The sequence below is a fragment of the Hemicordylus capensis genome, chromosome 5 (genome assembly GCF_027244095.1).
Source record: "Hemicordylus capensis ecotype Gifberg chromosome 5, rHemCap1.1.pri, whole genome shotgun sequence".
Lineage (NCBI taxonomy): Eukaryota > Metazoa > Chordata > Lepidosauria > Squamata > Cordylidae > Hemicordylus > Hemicordylus capensis.
Genome location: NC_069661.1, coordinates 149,407,643 through 149,423,222, shown reverse-complemented (window position 1 = coordinate 149,423,222; position 15,580 = coordinate 149,407,643). Strand labels below are relative to the sequence as shown.

At 40.4% G+C, this 15,580-nt stretch overlaps 1 protein-coding gene across 7 annotated transcripts in view; it reads right to left on the bottom strand.

Moving 5' to 3' along the window:
• The window catches only part of GSAP (gamma-secretase activating protein), a 65,920-nt gene extending 53,420 nt beyond the window's left edge, over positions 1-12,500 (bottom strand). For 4 of the 7 annotated variants that reach the window (XR_008307551.1, XM_053251314.1, XM_053251315.1 and 1 more), the window contains exons 1-7: positions 12,233-12,500; positions 8,400-8,476; positions 6,455-6,511; positions 5,209-5,278; positions 4,890-4,943; positions 4,707-4,795; positions 3,186-3,255 (exon numbers count right to left, since the gene is read on the bottom strand). Coding sequence is in view for 6 of the 7 variants with exons in the window: in XM_053251314.1 (XP_053107289.1) it covers positions 3,186-3,255; positions 4,707-4,795; positions 4,890-4,943; positions 5,209-5,278; positions 6,455-6,511; positions 8,400-8,476; positions 12,233-12,332 (517 nt within the window). In the remaining variant the exon portion in view is untranslated. The other 3 variants (XM_053251317.1, XM_053251318.1, XM_053251316.1) reach the window with 3 other exon arrangements.
• Positions 12,501-15,580: the final 3,080 nt, after the last annotated feature.

Below are 15,580 nucleotides of genomic sequence, written 5' to 3'. Positions count from 1 at the left end.
TCAGTCTCCTAGTTATAGCAGCTAAGTTAGTTATTCGGGCAAACTGGAAGAAATCTGACCATCTCTTGATCAAACTTAGGGCTGGTTCAGACAACCATCAGAAAGTAACTTAGAGGGGACTGCACGTTTCCAGAGGGCTTATGCTTCAAGTGTGAGCTGGAAATTGTGCACATTTTGTATTGTCTGAACCTGCCCACATTGGATTCCCTCCCCTAACTGACATTCACAAGCTACATTTGAAGTTGGGTGGAGAATCCTGGGCAAATATCAGCAGTCCAGCTCAGAAATCAGCACTTACAAAAACAAGTTGTTCTAGTAATAACTAATCAGCCTACTTTCCTTTCACTGTCTCTACATCTGGACTAAATTTGGTACAAATCAAGGTCCACAAGTTAGTTCTCTTGCACCTCAATGTTCATGTGTCCATCATCTTGGATTGGGGTGGATGTCATCATTACAAACTGCACCAAGGTGTCCCTGTGTGTCACTCACTACAGCTGTTCCAAATTTGGTTCAAATTGGTTAGACAGTCATCAGGTTAGTACACTTGGACCTCAAAAGTGTATGCATCTGCCATCTTGGATCAGGGTGGGTGACATCACAAATGACACCATTGGGGCATCCCAATTTCCCTATGTCTTCATTCAGTTTCCCTATGTGTCCATTCAGCTGTAGCAAATTTGGTTCAAATTGGTTAGACTGCCCATAAGTTAGTGCACTTGCACCTCAAAAGTTCACATGTCCTCCAGCTTGAACTGGGGTTGATGACATTGTCACAATCTTCGCCGCTGAGGTGTCCCTATATGTCCCTACAGCTGTTGCAAATTTGGTTCAAATCGGTTAAGCAGTTCACAGGTTAGCTCACTTGTACCTCAAAAGTTTATGGTTCTGCCATCTTGAATCAGGGTGGGTGACATCACAAACTACACCCACCACCAAGGTATCCCTGTGCATCACTCACTACAACTGTATCTAATTTGGTTCAAATCAGTTAGACAGTCCACATGTTAGCCCACTAGCACCTCAAACGTTCAAGCATCCATCAACTTGGATTGGAGTAGATGAAATCATCACAAACTATGCCATTGAGGTGTCCCTACAGCTGCAGTAAATTTGGTTCAAATCAATTAAGTGGTTCACAAGTTAACCCACTTGTGCCTCAAAATTTTATGTGTCCACCACTTTGAATTGAATGACATCATCACAAACTATGTCACTGAGGTGTCTCTGTGTGTCCCTGCATCTGTACCTGATTTGGTTCATATTTGACTAGGCATTGAGAATTTGATGTGGGGTAAGACACACGGACGGAAACACAGACACACACACAGAATGCCAGGTGATCTCATAAGTCTACTGGAAAGTAGGCTAAGACCTTGTTTATATGGTCATTTGGTATAGGACCGTAAATAAAACTTGACTATATGGGAATTCTCCTTCAACTTTAGTGTAACGTCACTGCTTTTAGATTGTGAGCTCTTTGGGGACAGGGGAGCATCTTATTTATGTATTTTATTTTTCTACATAAACTACTTTGAAACTTTGGTTGAAGAGCAGTATACATAGTTGTCATAGTAGTAGTGAAGAGTGAAATGGGACAGGTTGGTGGGTTAAATATTTGTTAGATCTATGCTATCGTAAAACAAAACAAAAAGTTAGAAAACAGATAACAAGACATTTGTTATTTGCAAACTTCCTGTATATACTGAACTTGTGACTATCTCACACACTTACTTTGATGAGAATACAGTCATTTACTCTGTAAAATCTCATACATATAGCAATAATGCAAAAACCTTACTAGAAGTAACTGGGGGGCAGGGGGGAGTTAGCAAGCTCCCCTAAGTTACAGCACTTTGCAACAGCAATTAGGACAGAACATAACACTTCCCTGAGAAATATAAAAACACATACTATCACCAGCACAATCTCTCTTAATGGAACTTGATCCTTCCCTGACCCACCCCAATGACAGTCTTTCCTAGTTTTCCTGGCCCAAATCCCCATCCAAATATCCAAAGATCCTTCTTTTCCATGAGCAGTGTTGTCCTTTATTTTTCATATGTATGAATATAGTTGTATCAGTTATATTATGGGGTCCCCCTGCCCAGCAATGCAGGAAGAGGGAAGCCTGAGGAACTCTTCCTCACTTAATTTTGTTTTGTGGGGAGGAAAAACACTTGGGGGGAGAGATATGGGTTATTGCGTGTGGTGGTAGGAAGAGTTTAGAAAATGAGGGGAGTGGGCTCCTCAAATGCTTAGGGAAAATCTGCACCTCTATTCTTTTTGTATGCCGTGTTATAAATTATGCAAACATTAATAAAATAGTGTATAAACAGAACAGAACAGCAAAATATTAGAATTAGGGCCAACTGAAAGACATCCCTCCCAAAAGGAAACTGTTCAATATCACCAACGCATCAACTAGAAACCAGACTTCCTGTCCCACTGAGGGACCCTTTCTTCTGGCTGTTGATTTTTGTCAAGTCATCGCTAGGTTTCATTCATAGCACTCAATGCTCTTTCAAACACTAGAAGTTCTGATGAAAACAGGAATGATGACAACTCCCACAACCACAAGTTGATTAGGAACCATGCCATCGTATTAGACTTGAATACAGCCCTAGAACATTACCCACAAACATTGATATATCAAATGTTTTGTTCACTCAAGCTTCCAAAAGCAGGATTCATACAAGACCAAAAAAGAAGGTACAACATTTTAGGCAGCATTTAAAAACAGAAGATAGTGGGTCAGTTCAGACATAATGCAGAGTAAGTATTATATGCTGGCTTTGCACAAAATCTCCATTCCACAGAAGCATGCATTCCTCTTTCCCCTGCCTGTGTGAGGCTCTAAGTACTCTACTTCTGATTTTGGTAGCCAGGGTTGCTCAAAACTCGGATTCAGATCCTGGTATAAAGTTTTGCAACTCTGGTTAGAAAAAGCCAGGGTCACAAGCAATGCTGCTAGAATAATAATGCTTCCAATTCCCACACAGGCAAAGGAGGGGTGAGAACATACTCCCAAGGCTCAGGGATAGTACATGAAGCCAAGATTATGTATTAGTTCTGTTTATGCATTATGTCTGAACTAGCCCAGAAGAGAATATCCAGTCAACCTGCAATACAGCATGCAAATCAGAGTGTACAATCATCATTTTTTACAGAAATAAAACACTTACATTTGTCTTCTGAAATGAGTAAGAGACAATTCTCTGAGCAAGTATTTGTTTCTGCAACTGGATATAGAAACTGTAAAAAGAAATTCTTCAGAAATAATAGGCAAACAAAAGCACTAATTTATTAAAAGAAAAATCATCATTACAGTGTTGGAAATCCAATACCCTCTCTAACGTAAATTTAGTGTTCATCCTAGAGAGATAATAACCCTATTCAGATGTTAGTCCCTAAAGTGTCACTCATGGTTACAGTGCTAAAAGCAGGCAGGAAGTCCTGGCCCAGACAGACAGCATAGACAGCCACCCACACTGGCTGCCGCTTCTGTGACACAGCTAACTAAATATGTGTGCAAACACATACATGTCTTAGTGTTGTGTACAACCCCTGCTGACTGAGCAAAAAGGCACCTGGCCCTATCCATCCCCTGCACAGCATCCCTCCAGTGGCTGTTGCTGGAGTTTATCTTATGTGGGTTCTTTTCGGGGGGGGGCGTTAGTTTGTGAGCCCTTTGGGGACAGGGAGCCATTTTATTTATTTATATGGCTATAAACCACTTGGGAAACTTTTGTTGAAAAGCGGTATATAAATATTCATAGTATTGGAACAAGTGCTTGTGATGGTTTTTGTGAGCATGTATCTGTTTGTGTTGTGCATGTTGTATGCATTTTTAAGCATGCTTCCACATGTGCTTGCAAATATTTTTGTCATGTGCGTCTGTTTTTCTCCATGTGTACTTGTACACGTTTCATGTGTGTTTTTCTGGGGCATGCATGTGTGCTGCATGCATGTGCTTCTTCTTCTGTTCACATGCAATTATTTATGGATGCATGCATTTTCAAATTCATTCCACACACCTCTCAGAACTGCCACTGCTTCTCCTTCAGAATACTCTACCAAGCTCACCAGCCTTCCCCTACCTGTCATTCCATTACCCCTTCCCTGAGAGCTCACATTCTAGGCATTGCATTCTAGAATGCATAGGCATTCTAGACAGGCATTGCAACAACAATAGAATCCACTCACTGGCTCCTCCTGCCAGCATGAGAGTACTGGCAAACGTGTCAGCATTCTAGCTTCATTCTTAAACCAGCCATGCTTTGTATAACTTTGCCAGCACTTGGTAGCCACTTTAATTTTTGAATGGCTACTCAAAACATCACCAAACCACTAAACACCACACTTCCTATTTAAAATAGCCAATACACTTGGATAAAATTTGGGCAAACGTGTCTATTTTAAGCACTTTTCAGCAGATCAATTTGAAATCAGGCACATTTGTAGACCTTATCTAGTAGATCAACACACCACAAAGTTCAAGTTATTAGCTCAACAGTTGTCATATTTATAAGCAATACAGTATTGAGACATAGTAGTGAACTTTTCTTAACTCGCCTTGAAAGGAACATTCTTGTGCCACATTCATATCACTATATAAGGCACTGGCACAGATACCACTAACACTCATTCTTTATATGGTCAATTTTTCTATATGAAGAGTAGTAATGGAAAATGGAATCACTTACTTGAACTCTAACACAGCTATCTACGGCCTTTAAAACTGTCACATTATTAACTGGGTTAATTTCAATTAGCAAGGTCAGAGATTTGGACACTGAAATGAAAGCACAATTAAAACAGTATTAGTTGACTATTGGTAAATTATGTCCAACTATCCATTAAATGGTGTGTCTTAAGGTTGCAAGTACCTGGTTGAAAGAGAGGTACTCTTTCTTCCTTGATTGATTGAAGAAAACTGGCTGCTAATGAATTAAAAAAAGTGATATTGAATTTTTTAAGTACTGAATTCCATGAATCTCATTTGGAAAGAGAAAGGATCCAGATTTTGAAATACTATGAATAGCAGTACTTATTAAAACAAAAGAGACAGATTCATGTTTTTAAAAGCATGTCTGTGTTCAAAATTACAGTGATAACTGTTAATTATAAGATGAATGATGCAAGATCCAAAGAGTTTTTATAATTAAACAAAAGAACTTTGATGGAAGAAGTGAGAGAAGGCCTTACCCAGCAATGTCTTTTCATTGTTTACTGAACAGCTAGTCACGTGCAAATCTTTTTCAAATGTATACAGGTGCTATTGAAAAATAAATCTTACGTTAGCACATGTTACATTAAAATATTCTTTCAACATGGAAGAACAACATTCTATGAACAAGTTGGTGTAGTTGTTTTTAAAAGGGAATAACTCTATGCGCAGACCGCTGGAAAGCAAGTTTGGTGTGAACCACCAGTTACTGGCAAGTGCGCACTTCCAGAGCAAGCTGGTATTTCTGCGCCTTTCATGACATCTGAAGCTGCCAATTTCCAAACCACATTTTCCTCCAGGAACCCAACATCTGTAACTTCAAACTTCAGTTGGGTTCCTGGAGGGAAGTGCAGCTCAGGAATCCAACATTCGTGTCTTCAGACTACATAAAAGGGCTGGAAAAACTGTTTTGCACCAGAAGCCCATGTTCACTGGGAACCGAAGGTTCACACCAAACTTACTTTCTGGTGATCATGTGTACCCACTACCTTTTTAGTCATTTCCCTGCATGCTCTTTTTACACAAGTACTTTCTTGTGTAAAAGAACGAACGTAGTGTTACTCCTACCCACCCTAGTTTCCTTGTTCAATCATACAAACATATTTCTTTCAGAACCAGGCATTTTAGTGCCACAGTTGCAAAGAAAACAGAACAGGGTTATCTTTCTGTGCTAGATTAATCCATAGCACCACAGACGGCCTGCTCCATATTTGCAGTGTACTTATTCAATGGACTTATTATATAACCCTAAACAGCCTGGGTCAAGTATATCTCGGGAGAATGCCTTCTTCCATATGAACCTGACCATGTTGGGATGCCCCAGTCCCCAGGCAGGTTCACTCTATGGGTGCTAGAAACAGATTCTTCCTATAGTTACACTACACATTCAAAACCCCATCTATTTCCAGAAAAACTGCTAAGCCACTTCTCTTTTAAATGTTATATTAGCGAAGACTCACCAGGCATTTGAAGAGGTTGATACTTTTATCAGCTGATAAGTTTATACATCTAGATATAGGTCTATAGAAGATTGTTTTATTGTGTATTTTAAACTTACGAATTTTCTTGTAATAATTGTGGAGTTTTACTTCACCATGTGTGCCTAATTTTGTTGGGGAAATGATCTTAAAGAACTTTGACAAACATTAACCAGCTTGATTCCAGAGAGGATGGCCAAACTATTTCTGCTCTCTCTGTTCAATACAAATGACAACATAGACTTACCTCATTCTTTCGGCTACTGAGATCATAAAGTCCAATGTGTGTATGCCTCTGATTCCCCTGCAAAGGGAATCCATTAATGAGCAGACAAAAATTCATACAAGCAATCATGAGCATTAAAAAATTCATACAAGCATGTTAAGACATTGCTCTCTCAACATCACCCTTATAATATCAAACTCGGATAGCCTCAAGACTGTCAACTTGGAAGTAAACTGAAGTTATCAGAAATAAAGCACTGCATTTTTCTTTCTGCATATTCCAAGAACTTCAAAGATATGTAGATATATTTAGTTTTTATATGAAAGAGAAGTGTATTTCTAAAATCCCCAAATGACCCAAATGCTTTTTAGCTTCCAGGACCTATGGAATGCTGAGGGCAGCTGAGGGGTTCCTACCAGGTTCCTGGCCAAGTCACCCCAGACTCATCAGTGATGAAAACATTCACTCTTCCCACTCGCCTTGCAGCTACTGCAGGGCAACAGGACCAAAGTCATACTGAAGCACCAATCAGTGCTGGACAAGGCAAGATGGCCTAATGGTTGCCCTAGCAGCCCAATCAGAGGGAAACATTCAGAATAGGGAGAGCTCTTAAGAGTGTTTGGGGGTGGATTTCAGACCCCAGAAGAAGAGAAAAGAGATACAGGTGGCTGATGGTCATGCTTCTGATGGAGGAGATAGCCAGAGGGAAAAGCCCTGGAGGAGACAGAGAAGAAATTGAGTGATGTGCAAAACCCTCTGCCCTCCCTTTACAGAGGTTGCAAGGGAAGGAAGAATTCCTTCTCAAAGTTGAACAAAGGAGAACTGAGCAGGGAGAAAACAGAACTGATGTAAGTATCCTGGAGTGAGGATTAGGATTAGAGTGATAACAAATTAAATAACTGTTTTACCTGCACTAAAGGGACAAAAGAAAGAACACCTCTTCCCTTTCCCTGAATCCCCTATGAGAAATATAGCAATAAACTGCTAAGATGAACTTGAACCCTATAGCATATTGAGGGAAGGTTGCAGGAGGGTGGGAAAGAAAAAAAAATCTCCTTTACCCTCCAACCCACCCCACTCAGTGAGCCCTTAAGGAACAGCTCATCACATACGTACTTCTCTATTCTTCAAGAGCCATAAGGGAGGCTTGGGTACATATGCTGTGTTTTGCTTCTGTAAGGAAACAGGGCCATGCCTTTTCTGTGGTGGTATCCACGATCTATAATGCTTTGCCCAGTGATGGCACTTATTCCCTTCCCTGCATGCCCACATGTGACTCCTTTTTGCTGGCCTTTTGTCATCAGCTGTTGCAAAAGTCATTTCTAGCTGGCAGACTGTAAAAAGATCAACAGCATCTAACAGAATTGTCTTTTGAAAGATCCAAGTATGTTTTATTTATAGTTTTCAGAATCTTATGTAGCGGATTACATAAAGCACCTAAAAAGTAGTGCCATACTACGTTAGGTGCGTTTTGGTGGCAGAAAATGAAGTTTCACCCATTTTAAATAGTACTACATTTAGGTGGGAAGCATACAGTAATCACGCTCTTCCTGAAGGATGTTTACAGCAAAAGACAGACAAGTCAGCAAAAATAGCCATAAATTCAAACACAAAAATGTGCTGAACAAAACTTGTACAAAGCACTGCAAATAAGGTTCAGAGTCGGATTTTATCCATAAAATTAACCATAAATAGTGTTTAGAGTCAAATTAAGCCAAGCTAGTCAATTGTGAACAATAAAATATAAAACCAACTATAGTTAAATGATCTTCTGTTTTAAGTCCATGCTTACATTTAGAATATTAAATGAAAGATGGACAGACACACTTGTTTGTTACAGAAGATAGGCTGCAGCCCTACAGTCATTCACTTAGAAGTAACATCCATTGGATTCAGTAAGAGTTATTTTGGAGTAAACATAAGCAGGATCGTGCTGACAGTTTCTGAAGTACAATATAAGCCTTACCTTCCAGGTATAAACAATGTTTCCATTTCTTTCAACATTTACTATGTGCAGTGTTTCCAAGTTCTTGCTCAAAGTGTCTGAAATAATAAGCATTAATATATTGTGAGATACCTCGCCTTAATATAAAACACAATTGTATGTTAAAAAAGAATCTGCAAACTGGTGTCCTGACCAGACGGTGTTATAATCATCACCAACAAAATTACAATAAAACTCAAGATATTATTGTTATAATTATTATTATTAAGTAGTTTTGTTGGGTATATGGTTTACCCTGCAGCAATAGGGAAATTTAGAATTCCAAAATAATAATATAAACCCAAAAGTCTCATGGGCATAATAAATAACACCAGCACACCATCAGTGGTATGGCTGATATTGGAGCATGGATGTCCCACCAGTCAGCAAGTTCTTAGCTCACCAGCTGGGTGGCTTCCTTCTCTCTTGTTCCAAGTAAAAGGAAGCCATCCAATTGGCTAACAAAGCGCCCACCAGCTGAGAGATGCCAGTGGGCACCACATTTGTGCCCTGATGCAAGCTTGAAAATGGGGCCAAGGAGCAGCAATGCAAGTGAGGGGATACCTCATCTGACTAATCGCATCAGCCCTACAAGAAAAGGAAGAGGAGGAGAAAGATAGTGCCTCCACACAGGAGAATTCTTCAAGGACAAAAGATGCGATATCTGGGAAGTAGGATGTGGAAGGCCGTGGAAGGCTTTCATAGCAAGGAGCTTGTGCTGGATCTGGAAAGGTCAGGAAGCCAGTGTAGGGAGTTCAAGAGATCAGTTGTGTCATCAGAGTGATGAGAAAGGTGGATAATTTTAGAAGCAGAGTGCTGGATGGAGATAAAGGGACCAAGATGTGTTAATGGAAGGCCAGAAGGGAGAGTAACCAAATAGAGTATAACCAGGTGTAAGCATCAGGGTATGAAGTAGAGCTTTTACTAAGGGAACATACAGGAAGACTCATATTCTTGCAATACTGTCAAGGGAGAAGCAGCAAAATTTGTCAACAGGTAAAATACAGAAAATAAAAGAGAAAAGTCAAAGATAAAGCCCAAGCCAGTTCAAGGTTGGGTGGCAACATTATTAATGGACAAGCCAAGCTTGGAAGGAGAGGCAAGTCTGGAGAAAACATGAGCAGTTGCCATGTCAGTGAAACATACAAGCTGGTATGTTGAACAGGCAGTTGGAGATGCAAGATTAGACAGAGGGAGAAACTTCTGAGGTAGAGGGCTGAAGCTATGTATTTGTCAGTGTACAGATGGTACTGAAAACCATGGGGTTTTCCAAGATCACCCAGGAACAGTATGGAGAGAAAAACAAGGGGTCAAGCATAGCTCAAGGGATCCCAGTGGACTGTGGGAAAGAGAAGGCTTCTCTCTGCGGACCAATCAGACAGGTAGGAAGAAAACCATTTGAGATCAGAATCACAGAGAAGATACAGAGAAAGTAAAGCAAGATAAAACAACAAACCATACTGAAAGCAGTTATTTGTTCCAAACCCTCAAGGCAGGTCCATCTAAATATCAAAAAATTAAAGTAATTCCATAAATACAAGTTCCACTGTGCTATTAGTCTGCCATATATATTGTTTTCTCTTACCCAGTGGAATGACTGCTGTAAAAAGCCACAACCACCTGTAATCCTAACAATCTTTAAAAGATGAATTAGTGTTCACTTGGGAGTTCAAAGAAATGTTTTTGGAGTTCAAAGAAATGAGAGTAATCTTTTATAAAATGCTTGCTCTGACCACATTTCTGACCAGTGAAAATAAAGGAGTAAGACAACTTCTGACATACATAGGGAAAGCTGTATGTATGTATGACAGACTTAATAGGAAGTAAGATCCACATAAGCATTTCCTGTTCCCTCATGTACACTTCTGGCATTCTGAGCCCTTTGTATAATTGCTGATATAGTTATACAAAGGGGTAAACCTAGTTCATGTCAAGAAATTTAAGGAATAAATGAACACACTGCATACGCCTTGATTTTCAGCATTATCTGTGTCCGATATTGCACTCTGATCTAGACATGCAAATGAATACACAAGGTATTCCTGGCATTCACACAGATTGATAATGCATTTCTTATTTGTTGCACACCTATAGAGAGTTGATAAACCAGCAAAAAACAAACACAAACTTAGGTACTTTGAGGCCCCATTAATTTCCACTGTGGGAGGGGGGGGGCGGGGGCATTTTTAACTTTGGCCAGAATGAGCAAAGTCAACTCTTGATCTAAAGACAAATAATCAAAGTTTACATTCCACACATACACAACTTGCACAGTTCATTTTAGTCATCAAGTAACCTTTTTACATTAAATTACCCAACAGCATAAAAATCTCTCAGGAATTTTGCCAGTCTACTTGCAGAATCCAAGACTGACCACCAAATATTACTCTTGAGAATCCAAACTTGGATACACCAAACTTGGATACACCACAAGTGGTTCCATACCCCCTGCTAACTTGGCAAAGAGGCACCTTTTAATGTGGTGATTCTCTTTATTTAGCAGTAGGGGAGTAACTGGCCCTATCCACCCCCTGCACTGTACCTCCAGTGACTGCTGCTGGTGTCTGTCTTATGTTTCTTTTTAGATTGTGAGCCCTTTGGGGACAGGGATCCATCTTATTCATTTATTATTTCTCTGTTTAAACTGCCCTGAGCCATTTTTGGAAGGGCGGTATAGAAATTGAGTAAATAAATAAAAATTAAAAAATTGTGCGCAGTTCTTTGCAGAAATGTTAACCATGAATATTTTATATCAACTTTATAATCTGCATGCAAATAATTTTTCAAGGCACAAAAAAACCAGACAGGTATTTCCAGATATTTATGTATTTTGGCAACGGTTCAGTATAATGCAACCATCTCCGACTCACGTGCCAAAATTGTAAAATCCACCACTACTGAACATGTCCCAAAGGATCTTTTTGAAATAAAAGATTATTCCCTCTGAAATAAAGTTTACTCTACGATTGAATACAGAATTTCATGTTTACTCTCAGGTAAGTGTGCACAGGATTGCAGCTTTATTGACTATCGCACTTAATAAGCACCGCTTATATCTGTCTTTATTTAGCACATCAATATCCCCCTTTCCAGGGACGTAACTAAAATAGGGCAAGAGGAGACAGTTGTCTGAGGGCCCACTGCCTTGCCCCCCCCCGGCAAGTCACATGACTGAATCCTCCAGCCACGCACCTGCCCAGACTTCCTTCAGTTGTCGAAACTGATGTGAGTGTTAAGACCTGGAACTACCAGAACAGCATGTCCTTCTCCAGTACCATTACATGACTTGCATCGTCCACAATTTACAAAACCTTTTAAAAATAATTTAGGATGATATTCTATTGTTGCACATAGGAGATAGATAGATAGATATTCATTCATATATATCTCCTTAAATATATAAAATTTACTATGCTTTTTGTTACCACGATTCAGCCTCATTTAAGATTTCTTTACTTCATGAGCCGAGCTTGGGGGGGGGGGGGGCATTTTAAAATCTTGTCTCTGGGCCCACTCCAACCTTGCTACGCCCCTGCCCCTTTCCGTTACAATGTGAATAACCAAGGCAACTTACATCAAAAGTTTGAAACAATCAGAAAAGCGTTTACACAACAACAGCGAAGCAGCAGGGAAACCTGCCGCTAACCGGGGAACTCGACAAGAGATGCAAGACAACCTGGCGCCCCGTTTTCTTCCACGCTTTGCAGTTCGGCGAGCTAAACAAACAAGACCCTTTCTGTGTCACGAGTCTGAACTAACAGGGAAATACGAAAGGAACCGACGACGGGATTTTACAAAACAAGCCACCTCCTCACCAGCATTACAGTCTCCGAGCTCAGCTGCCGGAGTCTGCTCCGAAAGCCAAGGGGCCACATCCCTCCGAGGATCAAAGGCGGCGCCCACGCGCAGCAGCATCGCCCACTCCGCTAGGGCCACCACCTGACCCTGCCCTCTATCTGGGCGGAGCTAACAAACAGCCCCGCGCTTGCAGTCCCTCAAGAAAGCCCGCTCGAGTGCTCTTCTGCCTTTACGGTCTGACGCCCCCTGCCCAGAGCTTCTCGCCCCTCCCACTGAAGCAGTCACTTTCGCTTCTGCAGCTCTCCCAGACCCAGGAGCCTGCTGCATCCCAGCCAGCCGGAAAGGTCGTCGCCTATTGAACGAGCCGGCTGTCATTCATCTTCGGGTCGCGCGGAGTGGCTAGGCGCCCTGCCACACAAACATTCGAGAGGGTGTGCGCTATGCAAAGTTTTTTTTAGGGAGAGGGATCTTTCCGGTGGGAAGTCTTGATGTTGCGCAACCTGCGTTCTGTAGCGTGAAATGGCCTCGCTTGTGAAATTTCATTTCTCTGTATGACTGTCTCGCAGACCAGAAAGCGATTCCCCCCCCCCCCTTATCTTTTCTTTTTGCGGCAGTGTTTTCTCATAGACAGACTACTTCGCGATCATTTCTTGTTTGTGCGATTTTCTTACTTTCTGGTTTTTCTTACTAGATGGACTGGACAGTGCTTTTTCATTCCTGGGGTCACTGTTTTCTCATTAACAAGAACATTATTTATCGTGGATGCTGTTTTGTCATGGAAAAGGTCAGAAGTTTTCAGCACCCTGTAAGATGGACAAGAACATGATTTTCTTCTCGGTGATGTGAGACCCTCTTGTGCGGGTTATGTTCCTGCTCTGGGTGCTGCAGATCTCGACTCTTCTGCAAGCCTCTCCGTAGGAGCTGAAACTGAATCCTGTCCATTTCCGAACCTCGTCCATGAAAGAAAAAACATCCATGAGAAAATCATGATTTTCAAGTAGCCTGTGAGATCTCAGTGTCACTATAAGATTTTCTCGAGGCTGCTGCTTTCTCACAGGCCATGATTCAAGTAGCCTGTTAGATATCAATGCACTGCCAATCAAAGATTATACATCTGCTACTTTTTTAAATTTAACAAATACTTTGTAGGTCTTTGTAAAGTAAAGTAAAGTGTTCGGTCAAGTCGGCCTCGACTCCTGGCGACCACAGACCAACACCCAAATGCTGCATTTTGCATTCCCATTCTAAAGCTTTGCTCCACTGCACTCGAGACTAAGGTAAATTGTTTCCTTTTGTGTGTCCATTAAAATTTAATGGATACACATAATTTAATTTTAATTGAATTGAATTTTCTAAAATGAAGGCTACAATCCCGTGCCAGGATTAATATATATTTTAAAATTTAACCATTCCCCCTCCCCGGCCCCCCATCTATCTATGAGCACTGGGATACCGAGAAGTTTGTGGTTTCATCTCTGGTAACCAAATCTCCTGACATGCTGTGCCTATAATATAATGAATATCTGATTGTTCCCTAGAATAACCTAAGTGTATTCTTGCCTTTTTCCAAGGAAAAATAGGGTCCCCTTTATATTTCCGGAATGGATTGGCCTAGAGTTCTGAAATGTGGCACAGCTGTAGGACATATTATCAGGACTGTGTGTATTGATTTTGAAGAGGATTGGTCACTGTTGATCAGATGCATAATCTACAATTGGCACTGAGATCTCACATACTATTTGAAAATCATGGCCATGCCCACAAGAAAGTCAAAACCATTCAAACTCATTGAAAGATGAACAGCTTATCTGTTAACGGGATAGGCCAGCTTGTTTTCCAGCTCTTTGTGTAGGCTTCTGGTTTGTGCATCTCCAAAGAGGTCTGTCTATAAGACAAAGATTCAATTAGCAAAACTGACAAGTTTATAAAAATTAGCAAGTTTATAAGGTGAAGTGAGCCTAAGATCATTGCAGGGGAAATATCCTAAATTAGAACAATGCACCATGGAGAGTCCCAGGTCAGTCTGGAGAGCCAATACTGAGCTGAGCTCATAGACAGTCACTTGCAAAATTGCGAACTATAAAAGCACCATGACTTAAGTACACAGAGGCTTTGTTTTTAAAACATGCATAAGGTCCCCAGTCAATCTATGTAGGTAATACTGAGCTGAAGCTGAACTAGATGGAGCAATCGTCTGACTTGGTATAAGGCAGCTTCCAATGTTTCTGTGTTTCTTGATGTGTGTGCAGCTTGGCCACTGGGGGAAAAACACATCTAATTTAAGCAACAGAATGGGAAATAGAATGGGGTGTGATTACTCAGCAGTGGTAGGCTATCTCAGTGGTGGTGGCTAACAGAAAAAGAAGGAGCGTTGGCAGGTCAGCAGGCCGTTACAGGGGAAAGGAAGACAGAAACGTAATAGATGTTTCCCCTTCCAGCTGCCCTGTCAATTATTTGTTTATTTATTTAATTTAACAGATTTTTTTGTACTGCCCAAAACTTCTCTGGGTGGTTTACAACAAAGTAAAAACAGAAAAAGTGAAAAAGTAAAACATTAGTTAAAACAAGAACAAAAAGTTAAAACCATTTTTAAAAATTTAAAATAATATTTTAAAACATCATTAAAACCATTAAAACAATATTTAATTAAAAGCCTGGGTGAACAGATGCATCTTTAAAGACATTTTAAAAGCTGTCAGAGAGGGGTAGGCTCTTATTTCAGTAGGGTGCACATTCCAAAGCCTCGGGGCAGCAGCAAAGAAGGCCCGTCCCCGAGTAGCCACCAGACAAACTGGTGGCAACTGCAAATGGACCTCTCCTAACTTTATTTTATTTTCAACAAATATAGCACATGTGTAAAAACTGTGCAGCAATGGAAAAGAATAAAAACTCAAATATAAGCCAGAAATTAAGAGCCATTTGAAGTTATAAGCAAGTCCAATGTTAAGAAGAGATTGTCGGTTGCTGAGCATGCAGGTACAACTTGATAGGAGACAACTGAAAACAAGATTCAAGAAAGAACATCATTCCAAAATTCCTTTGGAATAATCACCCCTATATATTTGAAGCTTGTATATTGTAAGCTTAAATTAGACATTTGCTGCAATTTCCTTTGTTCTTCTATACAAACGTTGATGCATTATACGTTCTGACTTCTGATAATTTATTTCTAGTCCAGCTGTTTGTTTGTAAAATGTTAATATTTCCTTGACTGCTGGTATTGCTTCCTATGGATTAGATTAAAATAATATGATGTTGTCTACAAATAAGTTGATTGTGTGTTTTTTATAATTAATCTGGATCCCATGAATTTTTATGTCATTTTTAGCCTACTTTCCAGTAGGCATATGAGATCACCCGGCGTG